This window comes from Argiope bruennichi, chromosome 6 (assembly GCF_947563725.1).
Source record: "Argiope bruennichi chromosome 6, qqArgBrue1.1, whole genome shotgun sequence".
Taxonomy (NCBI): domain Eukaryota; kingdom Metazoa; phylum Arthropoda; class Arachnida; order Araneae; family Araneidae; genus Argiope; species Argiope bruennichi.
Window position 1 is genome coordinate 92,972,577 of NC_079156.1, and position 19,833 is coordinate 92,992,409.

General features: G+C 27.7%; 1 protein-coding gene across 2 annotated transcripts in view; it reads left to right on the forward strand.

The window, feature by feature from the left end:
• LOC129972371 (uncharacterized) overlaps positions 1 to 18,670 on the forward strand; it is a 117,984-nt gene extending 99,314 nt beyond the window's left edge. For both annotated transcript variants that reach the window (XM_056086491.1, XM_056086492.1), the window contains exon 3: positions 16,818 to 18,670. In XM_056086491.1, coding sequence (XP_055942466.1) covers positions 16,818 to 17,143 — 326 coding nt within the window. In that variant the 3' untranslated portion in view covers positions 17,144 to 18,670. The remainder of the gene's footprint in view (positions 1 to 16,817) is intronic.
• The last annotated feature ends 1,163 nt before the right edge of the window (positions 18,671 to 19,833 follow it).

The window sequence follows — 19,833 nt, forward strand, 5'->3', positions numbered from 1 at the left end:
TTTAATTTAGTTAGTTTCCTAAAAATATAATTTCGATGTCTTCCCGTCAACTCAGCAATACAAATAAATTAATGACTGTAATTTTTGGAAACTTAGTTTTAATTTAGTTAGTTTCCTAAAAATATAATTTTCGATGTCTTCCCGTCAACTCAGCAATACAAATAAATTAATGACTGTAATTTTTGGAAACTTAGTTTTAATTTAGTTAGTTTCCTAAAAATATAATTTCGGTGTTTCCCCGTCAACTCAGCACACAAAGAAATTAATGACTGTAATTTTTGTAAACTTAGTTTCAATTTAATTAGTTTTCTAAAAATATAATTTCGATGTATCCCCGTCAACTCAGCACACAAAGAAATTAATGACTGTAATTTTTGGAAACTTAGTTTCAATTTAGTTAGTTTTCTAAAAATATAATTCCGATGTCTTCCCGTCAACTCAGCAATACAAATAAATTAATGACTGTAAGTTTTGGAAACTTAGTTTTAATTTAGTTAGTTTCCTAAAAATATAATTTCGGTGTTTCCCCGTCAGTTCAGCACACAAAGAAATTAATGACTGTAATTTTTGTAAACTTAGTTTCAATTTAATTACTTTTCTAAAAATATAATTTCGATGTTTCCCCGTCAACTCAGCACACAAAGAAATGAATGACTGTAATTTTTGTAAACTTAGTTTCAATTTAATTAGTTTTCTAAAAATATAATTTCGATGTTTCCCCGTCAACTCAGCACACAAAGAAATTAATGACTGTAATTTTTGGAAACTTAGTTTCAATTTAATTACTTTTCTAAAAATATAATTTCGGTGTATCCCCGTCAACTCAGCACACAAATAAATTAATGACTGTAATTTTTGGAAACTTAGTTTTAATTTAGTTAGTTTCCTAAAAATATAATTTTCGATGTCTTCCCGTCAACTCAGCAATACAAATAAATTAATGACTGTAATTTTTGGAAACTTAGTTTTAATTTAGTTAGTTTCCTAAAAATATAATTTCGGTGTTTCCCCGTCAACTCAGCACACAAAGAAATTAATGACTGTAATTTTTGTAAACTTAGTTTCAATTTAATTAGTTTTCTAAAAATATAATTTCGATGTTTCCCCGTCAACTCAGCACATAAAGAAATTAATGACTGTAATTTTTGGAAACTTAGTTTCAATTTAGTTAGTTTTCAAAAAATATAATTTCGATGTTTCCCCGTCAACTCAGCACATAAAGAAATTAATGACTGTAATTTTTGGAAACTTAGTTTTAATTTAGTTAGTTTCCTAAAAATATAATTTTCGATGTCTTCCCGTCAACTCAGCAATACAAATAAATTAATGACTGTAATTTTTGGAAACTTAGTTTTAATTTAGTTAGTTTCCTAAAAATATAATTTCGGTGTTTCCCCGTCTACTCAGCATATAAAGAAATTAGAATTGTAATTTTTGAAAACTTAGTTTCAATTTAATTAGTTTTCTAAAAATATAATTTCGATGTTTCCCCGTCAACTCAGCACATAAAGAAATTAATGACTGTAATTTTTGGAAACTTAGTTTCAATTTAGTTAGTTTTCAAAAAATATAATTTCGAAGTATCCCCGTCAACTCAGCACACAAAGAAATTAATGACTGTAATTTTTGGAAACTTAGTTTCAATTTAATTAGTTTTCTAAAAATATAATTTCGATGTTTCCCCGTCAACTCAGCACACAAAGAAATTAATGACTGTAATTTTTGGAAACTTAGTTTCAATTTAGTTAGTTTTCTAAAAATATAATTTCGATGTTTCCCCGTCAACTCAGCAATACAAATAAATTAATGACTGTAATTTTTGGAAACTTAGTTTTAATTTAGTTAGTTTCCTAAAAATATAATTTCGGTGTTTCCCCGTCTACTCAGCATATAAAGAAATTAGAATTGTAATTTTTGAAAACTTAGTTTCAATTTAATTAGTTTTCTAAAAATATAATTTCGATGTTTCCCCGTCAACTCAGCACATAAAGAAATTAATGACTGTAATTTTTGGAAACTTAGTTTCAATTTAGTTAGTTTTCAAAAAATATAATTTCGATGTATCCCCGTCAACTCAGCACACAAAGAAATTAATGACTGTAATTTTTGGAAACTTAGTTTCAATTTAATTAGTTTTCTAAAAATATAATTTCGATGTTTCCCCGTCAACTCAGCACACAAAGAAATTAATGACTGTAATTTTTGGAAACTTAGTTTCAATTTAGTTAGTTTTCTAAAAATATAATTTCGATGTTTCCCCGTCAACTCAGCAATACAAATAAATTAATGACTGTAATTTTTGGAAACTTAGTTTCAATTTAATTACTTTTCTAAAAATATAATTTCGATGTATCCCCGTCAACTCAGCACACAAAGAAATTAATGACTGTAATTTTTGGAAACTTAGTTTCAATTTAATTAGTTTTCTAAAAATATAATTTCGATATATCCCCGTCAACTCAGCAATACAAATAAATTAATGACTGTAATTTTTGGAAACTTAGTTTCAATTTAATTACTTTTCTAAAAATATAATTTCGATGTATCCCCGTCAACTCAGCAATACAAATAAATTAATGACTGTAATTTTTGGAAACTTAGTTTTAATTTAGTTAGTTTCCTAAAAATATAATTTTCGATGTCTTCCCGTCAACTCAGCAATACAAAGAAATTAATGACTGTAATTTTTGTAAACTTAGTTTCAATTTAATTAGTTTTCTAAAAATATAATTTCGATGTTTCCCCGTCAATTCAGTACACAAAGAAATTAATGACTGTAATTTTTGGAAACTTAGTTTCAATTTAGTTAGCTTTCTAAAAATATAATATTCGGTGTTTTCTCATCTTTTCAGCATAGAAAGAAATTAAAGACATTAGGAAAGAAATTTAATCCCGAGATTTTGATGATCTATACGTTTCAGACCGTCATGAATCCTTCTGATACCCTTTTTAGAATTGCATTTTTTATATGTGTCCATGAAAATAGCAATTTACAAGCCGCATCGCTCTTTGACCTTAATTTTCGCCTCATTAGATATTTTTTCATTCAGATTTTTTTATATGCATGTAAGTGTCATGGTATTTAATATTATCCGTAATATTTTATTTTAACTTAAAATTGCGTATTGATTGCTTATATGGTTAAGATTGGTTTACACTCAGCCAGCGATGATCCATCGAGTAATATCATGCATGCGCAAGAACTGTTCGAGACAAGAACTTACTATTGTCCGCTCTTTCAATGTATGGGCCATCTTTGTTCCGCGCATGAGTGACTTACTGGAATCTTATAATTGGCTGCGTGTAAGCCCATCTTTAGTTCAAGTGGCCAAGCTTTCAGAAATGGTACGAAGAATATTTTATGTAATATAATTAAATGTGACTGAGATTATCTACCGTCCTTAATATTAAAATGTTATTTAAAAAGTCCAATAACAAATAAAGAAAGAATTGTTTTAACATAAAAATTATTATTATTTTGTAAAAAAAAATTTAATCAGTGAATTTTAAGGACAGAAATCTTTTGTTTATTCATCATAATTTAATATTTAGACCCTTTACAGTAAATAAAAATTATTCAAAAGTATTTTATTGTGAATTAGTATCTTTTTCCGACAATACTACGCGTTATTCGCAGTTTTTACGGCTTCAAAGTTCACATTATTGTTAAATGAAAACATCTCCTCCTTTCATCACTCCTCGCACCCATATTTTGACTAAATAAACGCTTCTTGACTCATGCGTAAAGGTGCGGAGGATTTTCGAATCCAAAAATGAACTATACGTTTAAAATTTGAAACAATTCTGTTTTTTGCTATGCCATTGGTTGCTCTATTTATTTAGGGATATGTATGCATGGCAAATAAAAACGAAACAAGCTATCTGATCGATCTTAGTATGTAATCTTTCACCGAAACTGTAGATCAGTGGCAAATTTTGTATACAATCAGTGAGCAGGAAGTGGCGTTCTCTCAAAATGCATATTAGATTGGATATTTTTTTCTGTACTATTTTGAATAGTTAAACATCAGGGTCTCCATATAATGAAATAACTAGCCGCCTTTGGCGACCAATTAATTTGCCGGTGACATTGATTGTTTTTTAAGTTCAATTTAATATTTTTTCAATAAATTTATGATGAATTTTTCGCTAAATTTATCGTGATTCCCTCAGTAAAATATGTTGGAGCATCAAATTATGGCAGATATTAAAATCGTGTTAAATTTAGCAACTTTACATCTACCTGTTCTGTTTATTAAGCACATGAACTTCCCTAATGAGATTGAGTCCCATGACATCTTAGAGCGATTAAAAACTTAAGAATCTGGGTAATTTGTTTCAAATTACATGTTGTTTCTTAGGCAGTAATATAATTTCATTCTCTGTTTCTTCATTCGTTGGTAATTAATTAAATCTTTCTCCCTTAACGTTTTGGAATTGGTGAAAATTGCTTGAATAAATAATGCTTTAAAAAATCAAAACCATTTGAATATCAATGCAACAATAAAATTTATTCATAAAAACTATGCAAAAAAAATATTTTTCTAAAAAAAACCGATAAAATTCAGGAAAATTTTGCACACCAATTACATTTGTATCATACAAAAGGCAATATTTTATCTTTTATTAATACTAAAAGGCCACAAACACCCATTCAACGAATCTACGAAGGGCGCCCGAGCCTCCTGGATATAATTACGAAATTCCCCTGGTCATTTCATTAAGTGTAACTGATTGAATATCTGAGGCGCGGGCTTTATTCTTTAGAAATCATCGTCTAGATGAGTTCCAGAAGACAGTGAGGCTTTTTAAAAATTCTGTTTGAGCAATCACTTGCTTAATAGCCATCACTTAAGAGGGGTCCTCTTTTGAATAATAACCGCTTAAGAATACGAGCTATCATCGCAGTTCTTGAGGGGCTAGGAAATGTTTCTTGTATTTGAAAGCAATCCAATGTTCTGAAATATTTGAACTTAATTGATCTTAAGAATCAAACAGCTAAAGTGATGTAAAAATGAATTTTTTGGAACAATAGTTTTGAAAGTTATAGCAGAAAAATACAAAAATCTCGTTTAATTTTAAATCGATTAAAATTCAATTTTCAAAACTTAAAATTTTAATTTTAAAAAAATATTTCGAGGTACGCATTTACACCCTTTAAAGTATATCTCAATCAAATCTATTAGCTTTATACCAAGTGATTTTTCTTACTGAACGTTAACACATACACATTGGCCGTTATTGTTAATAAAGATAGAAATACTAGAAAGTTAGGGAGGGAAGCTTCTGATGACAACTTTATGTTTCGGAAATTTTATTGAGAAGAATTTGCATTTTAAATAAAGTTCAGTTGAAGCTGCAATGTCTATTTGGCGCTAGTGAGTCTATTTGAATAAGGTAACACTGTTTTTCTAGACTCATTAAAGAAGCATGAGAAAAATTGCAGATGTGCACAAATTTTAAGCAGGCTTCAATTACCGTCTAACGCCTTAAAATAAGATCAGAAAGGACCTTTCTTTGATGATATGCCAGTGTGTTTAATGTGAAATTGTTTTACTGGGTTGGAAGAAAGTAGGTCATAGGCATAATTAGTACCACTTGGCTGCTTAATTATAATGGAGGAATTAGAACTTATCAATTGAAAGGGGGAGGGGGTAAAAGAGGAGTAAACTATCAAATTGGAAAAATAAAAATAAAAAAAAAGGAGGAAAGTTTTTTTTTTTTTTTTTTTTTTCTGCCGATGTGAGATAAAGTAAAGAAGCATGACTAATTCGAAGCTGAAAGAACCGCAATAAAAATTCGATTAATCCAAAAAATTCGAAAAAAAAAAGAATATTACATGAAAGGAAAAAATATAATTTGTAAGCTATAAATGGCAGGAGAGAATTATTTTTTCTGGTTTCGTTAGATTATGTATAATAAATAAATAGGTAGTAAGTAATTTTAATAAATAAAAGTAATAAAATACTAAAAATGAAATAATAATTTAAAAAAAATTAATTATTTGAAAATAATAAATTCAATAAATAAGTGAGTATTGGCAATAACTGAATATTATACACTTATCAAAATTACTTATACTTTGCTTTTATTTTGAATAAAATTATGGAACAGTAAAACTCCAAAACACACAGAAATTTCTATCTTGTGAGCTCAAGAATTTTTTTAAATGAGTTTTTTTTCAAGATTTTTTAATTTTTTTTAATTAAAGTCATTTTGACGTATAATAAAAACAATTTGACTACAAACAAACAAAAAAACACGAGTAGTGTCTCCAAGACACGGACGTATTTAAATGGCAAAAATAATGTGACAAGAAAAACCTTTTTCTTTTACATTTTTTTCTTTTGATTTTAAATTTATCAAAAAAATCAATACAGACGATATTTTAATATTACATAAATACGAAATAAAATGAATCTGAGGAAAAAAATCCAATTAAAAATGATCGAAATATTTAAATTCTCTTGCAACTGTCTTATATGCGTGACAAACTGATTGGATATGACGAAAATTTCAACCATACTAAAAATAATACAGATCTTTTCAGAGTCCACTAGCCAAGATCACAATTCGAATTTTTTTTAATTTCATAAGATCGCTCTTGACTCTTAGGCAGTCCCCCCCCCTCCCCATCGCAATAAAGTTTCAAGAGATATCTCAAAATAAAATTTTGTTACTGCTCCCAGCCTTAATAATTTCGCCGATTTCCCCAATGTACAAATATTTCTAATCAATCTAAACGTACTTTGTTTATTGTTCAAATTTAATCTAAGATAGTATTTTATTTATTGAGGGATCTCGATGGCCTGATGGTACGGTCTCATCTTCGGGGCCAGAGGTATGTAGGCTCGAGACCCTATTCTACCGAAGAACCGTCAGGTAAGCGGGGTCTGGTGCATGTTAAATCCGTTGAGACCAAATGCCCTCTCGCTGGTGTGGTGCGGAAGTTTGGAGAGGGAATGCCACATCAGATGTCGCCCTCGTCATACGACCGTAGTTAAAAATTACGAGGTCCATCCAAAAAAAGCCTTGTGTTGTTTTTAAACGGCACATTAGTATAACTAAAACAAACTATTTTATTTTGTTATGAGAAGATCAAATCAACGCTGAAAAAAATATTAATGTGTTTGGAAAAACTGCCCTTTGAAGAAGGCTGCTATTTCTAACTAAATTTGCCACGATTTATTGGGTCTAATTTAAAATTATTACAAACAAATATAGATAATTTCTCTATTTATGTTAAATCAAAAATATAAGCAACTATTTAATATTTTGACCAATTCGCAATTTTTGAATAATAATAATGGAGCAAATTGTATAAAACACTTTTCAAATAGAATATTTTATTAGTATAAAATATTACTATAAAAGAGGAAAATAAACTTACATTATTTTAAACTCCACAAGTAAGTAAATAGAAAAATATAATTTTATTGATATTTTTCAGCCAGAAAAATATCTTTCCATCTATTTATATATTGATAATAAACTTACGAAAAAGGAGACAGAATTTCTCTATAAAATCAACATTTCTGTATAAACAAGCTAAAAAAATATTTTTGAAAAATATTCAGTCCTCTGATACCGAAGTAGTTGAACTGCAGCAATAAAACTGAAGCTAAAAGATTTAGAGAAGCTTTTAAGATCCTTCCATATAGCAAACAACTTTGCCGTGCCCCACGCATTTAACTTTATTTATCCCGAATTACGACACAAAGTGCCTTTTATACCCTAATAGTATCAGAGAAAGCATAAGAAGAAAAAATGCGAAATCGATGGAACGTTGAGATTTTATAACCAGTTTCCGTTTGGTGATTAAGTTTGGAAAAAATTGTTTGGAAAAGTTTCAAGTTTTCTGTCCCCAAAATCATTCTTTTAATTCGAACTTTTAGCTTATCAAATCCTGAATTTATTTATTTTTTTGAAAAATAAATGTATAAATTTTTATTGAAGTTTATTTATGTAAAATTTAGATTTAATCGAATCGCAGTTGCAATTTATTTATTACATGTAAATAACAATTCGGCATTTTACTTACTTTATCAAATCGATGTTATGCAAGTTATGTGTTATATTAAATGATTATAAAAGCAATTTTTTAATAAAAAAGACTTTTTTAGAAAGTTCTATTATCACTAATTTCGCATGAAGGCCATTCCTACGACTTTATGAACACATTAGGAACATGTTATTAATCTCTAATTCAGATTTTCTTCTTAGAGGTACATAATGTGTTCAGAATTAATGATATAGGTACATTTGGAGCATATAATGTAAACATAGATTGACTCTATTATGATAAAAAAAAATGATAATGGCACATTTGGAGCTTACTATGTAAACATCGATTGACTCTATTATCATAAAAAAATGATAATGGCACATTTGGAGCTTACTATGTAAACATCGATTGACTCTATTATCACAAAAAATTGATAATGGTACATTTGGAGCGTACAATGTAAACATCGATTGACTCTATTATGATAAAAAAATGATAATGGTACATTTGGAGCATATTATGTAAACATTGATTGACTCTATTATCACAAAAAATTGATAATGGTACATTTGGAGCATACTATGTAAACATCGATCGACTCTATATCATAAAAAATGATAATGGTAAATTTGGAGCATACTATGTAAACATCGATCGACTCTATTATCATAAAAAATGATAATGGTACATTTGGAGAATACTATATAAACATCGATCGACTCTATAATCATAAAAAATGATAATGGTACATTTGGAGCATACTATGTAAACATTGATTGACTCTATTATCACAAAAAATTGATAATAGCACATTTGGAACATACTATGTAAACGTCGATTAGCTCTATTATCATAAAGAAATCGGCTTAGCTGTTTTATATAATTACATTTTGATGATTAAGATAAAGCAGTTGAAAAGTTGATAATAAAGCTGTTGAGAATCATTGCTGATTATAATAAATTATTTCTGGAATGGACTGAAGTATGTATGTTAAAAATTTCCCAAACACTTTTTCTCTAAGTAAAAATCATATTATTAAATGACTCACGAAATGGATCTCTCCTGCTAATAAATATGAATGCATGCGTGTCTATGTTTTGATGCTCTACAAGCGAGGCTGTTTATCTTAGAGCTACTGAGCTTGGTACATATTTTGGAAGATACCTGTTTAGTACTACTTGGTACATGTTTTTTTAATGACTCACGAAATAATTTAGGATAATAATTTTGAATCATTTCTACTGTTAAAAAGATGAATGAGTGCGTGTCTATGTTTTGATGCTCTACAAGCCAGGCTGTTTATCTTAGAGCTACTGAACTTGGTACATATTTTGGAAGACACCTGTTTAGTACTACTTGGTAAATGTTTTTTTAAATAACTCACGAAATAATTTAGGATAATAATTTTGAATACATTTCTAATGTTAATAAAGATGAATGCATGCGTGTCTGTGTTTTGATGCTCTTCAAGCCAGGCTGTTTTCTTAGAGCTGCTAAACTTGGTACATGTTTTGGAAGACACCTGTTTGGTACTAATTGGCATATGTTTTTTTAAATGACTCACGAAATAATTTAGAATAATAATTTTGAATCATTTCTACTGTTAATAAAGATGAATGATTGCGTGTCCGTTTTTTGATGCTCTACAAGCCAGACTGTTTATCCAAAAGCTACTAAACTTGGTACATGTTTAGAAGATGAGAAAGTGCACCTCGGAGCAATCTTTTTTTGATATATTTGATATTTGATATATAATTTTAATTGATTAAAAATTTAGCGAAACTTATATAAAAATAATTTTTACACCATTTTAAAATCCCCAAGAAAAAGTCTTTTTTTTATGATCATTTTTTTTTACCAAATACTTTTTTGTATTTTTGATAAATTTTGAAAGAATATTTAAACCTATTTTATAACGATTGTTTCATGTTTTGGTTCTTAATTTTGTAATTTTGCTATACTTAAATTTAACGTTTGACTTCAGAATTAAGCAGTCGTTAAAATTTCTTTCTGAAATGCCTTCATTTTTAAACACTGCTGTTCTTTCTTCCAATATCGCTGAATGCATAAAAATATTAACAGAAAATAAGTAAAATTCTTAGCACAATGAGAATAACAGACTAAAGCTTTAGAAATAGTACAAGTTTATATGTCTATCAAAACATCTAGCTTTAAAAATTTTTGCTGATGAAATCTTTAAGACTAAGTTACACAAAATATTTAATTAAAAATTTTTATCAGTTGATTGTCAAAGGCAGCTAGTTGATAACGAAAATAATAATCTAAAAAATATTTACCGTAAGCGCATAATCTATTTACACAAAAAGCAATGTTTGCTTGTGAGTGTCTTACATAGATTTAAAAAAAAAAAACTATACAGATTTTATTCAAATTTGACATACAGATATATTGGGGCATCAAGAAGATCCCTGAAAAATGTTGTGATAATTAACAGAATGGTTAATTTTCTTATTAAATAAAAACTATTTCCCCGCCTCGAATCTTTCTACTTTTCCTAAAGCGGTGAGTGAAAGCTGCTGAATCTTTTCCCATGCCAATGAGGCAAAACTTCCGATGACATTGAAAATAATCCGCGCACGCGCAGAGCGTCAACCTATATTTCCAGTCTATAATATTTTAAAAACTGCGTTTTTTTTTTTTTTTTTTTTTCCAGCGAGACAAGGTTTAAATAGTATTTCGCCAATCGTTTCAAAAGGAAAATATTTTTTTTAGCTCTTTATGCATTGAACACTGACCATTGATAATTAATCGATCTTTCAGATTTATTCTGGTTCACATCCCAATTAAATTAAAAAGAAATAATGAAAATTAAAAATATTTAACTTAATTTTCATGTGCTCTAAAGGCATGGAGAATTAAAATCTGCTTTCATACATGCGCTGTGTTTTATTTACATTCTGACTAGAGAACGCTAAATTTTATGAAGTTTCGAAATATTCAATAATTTAACGTCTTGAAAGTTTCTTGATGTTCAACACTTAAATGTGATGATTTTGCAGCCTTTTCTCTTTCTTAAAGTAAAAGAGCCTTGTCTCTTTCTTAAAGCAATCGATTAAATATTATTTTTAATCGATTACTTTAGTTAGAGAATGGTTTGTATTATATCTCATAGTTGGTACTGTTATTCTGATATTTGGATTTGATTGACTTTAAAAAGTGAAACTTATAAAAACTTTTCCCTTTATGAAAGTTCTGACTTTTATAAAGAGAAAGATTAAATTTTTTGAAATTCCATAATATTCAGAGTTTAAATGTTTAGTAAACTTCTTAATGTTCAATATTATGATGATTTTCCTGCGTTTTAAGTGAAGTTTGTTAGTATATTGAATGAGATGTAATCTTTAATATGATGATTTTACATTCTGATTGTTTGACTTTTCTGTTAAAAATTTATGAAATATTAATAATAACCACTTATCATTTGCTCTTACTTCTCTGATTTAAATATCTTGCTGTTATTTTGAATAATTTTGAATTTTCAGTCGATACTCTCGTTTTAATAAAAAGTTCAAATGTTATGTGTATTAATATTGACCTAGGCAAAACTGTGTATATCAGCTGGCGTTTATATATAAAAAAATACATAAACACTTACCTCAAAAACAAAAATCATATCATTACATGACTTAAAAATGATTTACACTAGTATTTTTTAAATAAATATTGAATAAACGATAATAATTTCAATGCATAATTATTTTTATATGAAATTAGAAATATATCTGATTCAACATAAAATTTGTAAAAGAAAACACTAACCAATTTTTAAGACAGCTAAAACCTATTTTTTTCTTTTATAAGAATTTTTTCTTTATTAAACAATATCAAAAAATATTGTTCATTATTTAGATGAGAAATAATTTCACACGCACAAAGAACAATTTAATAAATTGTTTACATAAAAAGAGAAGATTCGAGATCACTTCTCTTTAAAACTAACTATCCGAATACAATCATAAAAAAAATATGATAATATCATAATTGAAATAGCAGCCGTGCGAAACACTTTAATCATTCGAAAAATATTCAGCATTATTCTACTGTCATTACCATCCACCAGTACAATTGATTTTAATATGCCCTCCAAACTGAGCGAATATTCAAATCATTTTATGCAGACGATTTTTTCTACAGCTTTCCAACTGATAATTGAAGACGAATGAATAATATTACAATAAATGATAAATGAAAAATTTGACAATAAAAACATGTTTTTGATTAACAGCAACAAAATCGTTGACATTCGGAAAAAATATATTCAACAGAAAGAGAATTCTGATTATATGAGAAAGTATGCTATTATTTTAAGAAGAAAAATATAAGATCGAAGTTCAGTTTTCTAACACTAATTTTTAAAACATTTCTTTTTAGGAATAAATAAGAACTGTTCTTAAAAAAATAATCTTATCTTTCATTAAATCAAAAATTCAAGTCGAATTACTTCACTTCACTTTACTTGATCTCTCTGTATTGTACCGGATCTGGATTATCGCCCTTAGCATAATTTGAGCAAAGCCAATACCTGTCTTACACTATTTAATTAATAGAATTATTTAAGTTCTGCGCAAAGTTGCTGACGGCATTCATTATGTATTAAAGTGAGTCTTTTCTCAACACGATATTCTTTTTCTGGAAAAATGGAAGATGGTTTCGGAGATTACGATGGACAGATTATGATCCAAGACATTATTACCCACCATTATTATGATTACGGTTTTACGGTAAAGCTCTTTTAATTAGATTATTTTGGCAATAACTGTGGCGCTGATGTAATAAGATTTGATGGTGTTATGCATCGTAAAACGTCTCGCACGAGTAGAACGATGATCTTTTATGAAACCTGATGCGAATCGAAACCAGAGCGTTGTTGATAGGGACAGCGAACAATCAAAAGAAAATTATGTGCTAATATTTTGGCCTACATATTATAGGGAAAGATATATATGCTATCTGAAAAATACTCGTTATTTTCAGTTAGATATGTATTCAAAGATAATTTGTCACATTTACAGTTATGATATAGATAATGATTTATTTCCTATATTTGAATTGTCTTGGAATTTTTTTATTTGTAACATTATTTGATCCAAATATTTCTTTTTACTACTTTTTTTGGGATTTCTTATTGTTGTGGTAAGGTATCATAATTTAATAATTTTGTAAGCTCTTTGATTTCTTAAACTCATAATAACCTTTGAAGCAAACTATCTTATACCAAAATTTTTGTCACTTTTTCTGTTGTAATACTAACCAAGATTTAACTGCATTATACTATCAAGGGACAAGATCTTGGAAATTCTCATTCGCGGCAACATTTGCTTCAGAAATTTTTCTATCATATTTGCTTTTGCAATGAGATATTACATTTTATTGATTTTACAAGATTCTGGACATTTTAAGTTCATGATAAACTTTAAGCCAAACATTTTTCGAAAATAGTGTCAGATTTTTCATTATGATAAGATTTTACATTTTAATGACTTTGCAAGATCATGGATTTTTCTCTCTCGTGACAATCTAAAAACCAAAAAATTTTATTCATTTTCAACTTTACCGCTATGGATTTTATCAAGGTTCTTAACTGCTACTTTAAAATTTCGTATTTTTTTCAAGCATAATTTCTATGCCTTTTTACTTTCTTGTATGCCTAGTATAGAGAAAGTATAGTAATCATAAAAGAAATTCGAACTCGAAATTTAGACGAATCTCCACGTTTTAGATCTTCCTGAGTTCGAAAAACACATTTTTGGCATCATGATTGTCTGTTTGTCTGTCTGTAACAAAGATAATTCAAAAACTCTTTGATCTAGACGAATGAAATTTGGTATGTGATAATTATACAAAATTTGTAGATTTATATCAAGTTTTGAGCAAAATCCGCTCAGAGGAAGTCTGTCCGTCCGGCTGTTCAAATATAATTTAACACCATAACTACAAAACGAAGAACGCTAGATAGATGAAATTCGGTACATAGATTAAGCATCTATAGTATAGATATCTGTCAATTTTTGAGCAAATTCAACCAGGGGGTGACAGTCTATTAGTCTATGCACTCAGAAATATGTAAATATGACAACTCAAAGACGCAGTGACTTAAAATATCAAATTTGGTATGGGAATTTATGACAATTATAACTCTGTGACAAATTTTTGTTTCAATCGATCGAGAAAAACACGCATAAAAATTTAATTAATTAAAAAATTTTAATTCGATTTTTCGGTACTTTTAATCTTATGCCAATAATTAATCGCCAGGGATGGCGCGATAGATTAAGTAAAAGGGCTATATTCACATCACAGGTTAATATTTCGTAACTATTGCACATCAATGCCATGCAGTGCGCACTTTGGAATAACACCTGTATTAGAGAGTATATGAGAAAGTTTTGCGGAAACCACCCCCACTGGTTTTGTTTAGGAAAAATGTATCTTGAGTATTCTAAGCTTTCAAAGCGCCGACTTTTTTCTTTTAAAACTTAGATAAAAATGGTTGCACTCTTTTATTTGTGTTCCAAAACTCAAAAAAGAAGAAATAGGTGTAGCATACGATTAAAATAAAAACATGGCTAGAATGAATAAATTATTTTACGTACTATTTACCATTATTATTATTAATAATAATCGATTAAAAATCCTTTTAATATTAACGACAGTCTGTTATTATCAGTACTAATCATAGTTATTATTAATAATAATCGATTAACCGCATTTGACACAGCATGTGTAGGATTTTCAAAACTTGTTATTCAATTTTAATATCATAATTTTTACTTAATTTAATTATTTATGAATAATTATTAATTTCCTAAATCTAATCAATGAAATAAAATTTTCTTAATTCAGTTTCCCCACGTTTCAATTAAAAAAATATTATAAAATTTTAGTCAGTTAACAGAATATTTAAGCTATTATATGGTGCTAATAACAATGCAGACAAGCATTAATATATTACACAGGTTAAATGAAAAAATTTATTTCATTTTAAATAAATAGCACATCATTTTGTTAGAATATCGTTTCAGACGATTTATTTTAATGCATTAATATAAGAGTTTACAGTGAGAAGTATGGGGGAAAAAAAGCAAATGAAATAAATAATTATATTTATAAAATATATAATAAATAAATATTTTACAATCTTTCTTACTTTTTTCCCCTTCCTTAATCAATTGCTAACAAAGCGTTAAATTACGTTCACCTCGAACGAAAAAAAAAAAAAAAAAAAAAAAAGGTCTTCAATAATAATGATCTGCACGGCAAGTTATTTCTTTTCTTTAAATCTGTTTCCATAGCAACTTGCAAACTTCGATGTTGTCGATGAAACAGCAATAATTTTTTAATTCTTTATAAACTCTGTTTCTCCTTCCGTTTAATATTCACAGCATCACGATGTAGAAAAGTAATTATTCCCTCCAATTAGGAACATTTCTTTTAATTTTTGAAAGAAATATCATCAGATAACGATGATTATGTTACATATTAGCAAAAGAAAGATTTTTTAATTTTTAGATCAGCAATTAAATGATGCCTCATGTCATAACGAATTACAACTTGATCAAATATTTCAACGAAAAAGTATTTAAATATGATTTTTTTTGGAAAACATATTATTTGTTGTTTTCTATAAGTTAAACGTTTTCACTAGATTATTATGCAGATTTTATATATCAATACAGAATGGCCTATTTGCTTTTACAATGGTCAATTTACTGTGAAAAATAAATGTTTTCTACGATAATATTGCGTTCTATTCGGAACACTTAAAATAAGCAAATATTTATATTTTTCTTCATTTATGCTTAATTGCCTTCAAATCGTTTTAGTTTCCCCCCAAAGCAAATTAAGGAATAGAATACTTGCTAAAACCAAGACTTTTAACATCGCATTCTTGCCTATCGATTTAAAGAGGGGTATTTGGTTCTCAAAATAAAAAAGAGAATATATCATTTTTTTCCACATTTTTTTTTATGTTTCAATCAGAAACATTTCTTCGAAAATATTATTTAAAATGAAATGTCAAAAGCTATATATAAATGTTGCATATCATTACACCTACCACTTCTGTCGAGTCATTCTATCGAAATCCAACAAGTAACAAATTTGATTAAAATTTATATTATTTAATTTATTGCTCCAAAATAGATTATGTGTTACTAAAACTATTTGAACCTCATTTTTAGGTATATTCCTTTAAGAAAACTACTTATTACTAGGGTTCTCATGACGCGATTTTTGGAATATTTCTGCAGATCTTCACGGATCATAGTCCCTAGAACCCAAAACCATCCTATATATATGTGCGTATGTGTGTGCGCGCGTGTCTGTGTGTATAACGCTTTCCTAATGTTATCTTGATTTTAAGCGGCTTGGAATATGTTGTTGGAAATTTAGAAACCTCAGATTGGTTCATAAATGGTTTATCTAGTTCAAAGAAGATGGAAATGATGGGGGTTGAAATTTTCATTTCGCTATAAGGTCCTTGATATTGAAGATAGAAAAATAAATCCAATTAACCAAATTAACGCCTCATTAAGATGAACAACTTTAGAACTTGAAGTTCTTCTATAACTGCAATAACTTAGGGCTAAAAAGTGATTTCGAAGTCCTAATTTTACCTGAAATCAGATTCATGAAATATTAAAGGAACGAAAAGGAATCTACCTTTGCCTTCCGGGTTGTGGAAAGAATTTTTTTTCATTAGTAAAAAATTATTTACTAAAATAAAAAAATTTATTATGCCAAGAATTTTTTAAAAATTTGATTATCAATATGTCTATTTCTTCTTTATAGAAACTTCTGGAAGGATGTTCGTGCTGGTACTACTCTTCTTCTTCGCTTGCAAAGCTACAGCTTATGATATCTCATCCTCTTCCGATGAATCTTCATCGTCTGATATCAATGAAGTAAAACGCTACAGTCCGGGAGATATTGTGGCCTACTACAAACGCTACGGTTTAACCGAGGATATGGCTAAAAGAGCTCTGAGCCTGCTAGCACACTGGAAACCTCAATTTGTTGGAATGCCCAAAATCAACACGAGGTCTGATATTGTAAGTGCTGTCACCAGAGGTGGAGGCCACTCACGACCATTGGGCCAGCCCCTCAGATGGGGATAGAAGACATCATCTTGTGTTCATCAGTTGTTAATAAGAATCCAGATTTGTTTTCAGAAATCATTTCATAATGGTGTTTGATTGGAAGGATTGTAACACAAAGGAAATATCAGCTCATGTTGAATTCAGATTTGGCTCGTAATAACATTTTTTTTAATTTGCACAAAAATTAAGAAAAAGAGAAAGAGCAATCCGTTCCAAAACATCGAATAGTAAAACTGAATCAAATTTGAATAAATTTCTTCTCAAATTCTCTAATATAATAATGTTTTATTTACTTAAAGCAAATGAATGTAAATATTAGCTGATAGTTTATAATTTAAGGATAAACAGATCATAACAAAAAGTAAGCCTTCAAATTTTATTCATTTTACATTAAGACATCGACTTCTAATCGCTTGCCGCAAGAAAAAAAAATAGATTCCAACATTTACAAAACACTCCAAACGATTTAAAACAGATGGCATTTTAAACATATTTCATTTGATTTTTAATAAAAATGAAATAAAATAATTTAATACTGCTTTATATGTATGATTTTTTTATTCATTTTCTGAAAGTTGAAAAAAAAAATCTCATTTTCCATCCACTGTTTTGTTTTTATTATCTACCAAATGTTGAAATTTTAATAATATTATTGTACGGAACTATATTCTAAAAACTGTGTGAATTGAGTTTTTCGAAACTAACTGGGGCTCACTGAGATAGTTTCAAATAGGAATATCACACACAAATGTAATTTACTTGATAGTCAAGAATTTGTATTCATTAAATTATATAATTAAACATACTATTGTAAAGCAGTTTTTTACTTTTTAAAATTCCATTTCACGAATTTACATATTATCAATGAAATTAAAAATTCATTCATTAGCCTTCGTGTTTGAGTTAATGAAGAAAATGTCTAGCTATTGATTTTATGGGTAAATTCTAAATTGCAACATAAAAAATTCTGTTGTGCCGTAAGTAAAATAAATTCCATCATTTTGAACAGGTAAAGTCCAATGATTAAGAAATAAAACAAGAGGCATAGAATTGCATTTGTAATACATCAAAATAATTATGATTCAATAATTTTAAAGCACTCCATTTTAATTCTTATAAAATTTAAATATACGATAGATTTTAAATAAAACTATTTTATATTATTTTCCTTTCCAAAAAATTCTCACAACTAAATTAAGAACATGGAAATAATTTATCTTCTAAAATTTCAATGCATTTTCATTAATTTTCAAAATTAAACAAAATCGAAACAAGGATAAAATATAATGCCAACTGTTGCGCTAATAAAAAAAAAAATTGAAACCAATATGTTTCACTGTATTACATAAATGAAATTGCGACATGAATATTAAACATATCTTAAGGATGGTAATTTATTCTGTAAGTCAACCGCTTTTTTACTTAATCTAATTTGCTTCTTAGTAATCATTAATATTAGAATAACTGCAACGAAATACTTAATCATTAAAAGTAATTTATTCAGACCTACTTTGATAATGCGAAACGTGTGTATATTTTTTTAATTCATTTGCTTCCTGTTATTAAAGAATTTCAATGAAATAAAAATAATCTTTTTCATTGTTTTGCTTTTAGCTTAATCAATTTCTAAAAAAAGAAAAGTAGGGTGATAAAAATTGTAAAACTAATAAATTAATCATGATTTATAATGAACAAAAAATATTTCATCACTATTTATACAATGTAATTAAATTTAAATTATATTCAGCATTGCTCGAATTCTACAAACATGGATTTACTTTTGATATTCATAGTTCTTTCATTCTAACAATTGGCAATTACTTAACAGTTCGTTTAAAGAAACTGCTTAAATTATTCAAAATAGAATAAAAAGAAAAACAAATTTATGGCTTATAAAGTATATAAAGTGCAGATAATTAGTCTTTTTTATTTTACTCACAAAATAATAAATGCTTATTTAATTACTAAAACAAGAATTTTTAATGAATCAAACGGTAAAATTTTTAGCTATCTAAATAAAAAGATTTTTTTAAAGAACGTAAACAATAAACAGTGTTTAGTTATTCATATCATGTTATTTTTAAGAATCAAACGATAGATTTATTTTTATTTTTCTTGCACAATACATTTTATACATACATGTATATGACGGAAAATTTAATACAACGTTTGTATGGTAATTTTTTTCTTATAATTTGTTTTAAATATTTTTATTATTAATCGAAAACGATTTCGAATGCAGAAATTTTAAATCTGAATTTCGTACTAACTTATTTCCTTTGTGACAATCCTCCCATAACGATATTTAGAGAAGTTCCTAAAATATTATTTGAATGTATAAAAATAAAATCAATGAACGGTTTAATTTGTATTTTATTTCCATTTACTCACTCTTTTTTCACTGTATATAAAAAAACCCATAATTATTATCATTGATCTAGTGAGTTTTCTGTAATTGTAAGTTTTGTCTGACTTGTGAAGTTGAGAAAGAATAAAATGTGCTATGTTTATCGATTAAATGATTGATTAATTAAGATTTTTTAATGTAGACATTAATATGAATGATTGACCTGAATAAATTTTTCAAATCATATAATTATAAGAATAGACTGATATTTTTGGAATCGCACACAGTATAAATTCTTTACTTATTGCAAGAAAAATAAACTAGGACAAAATTTATCTTTAATATGTTTTATAATAGTGAC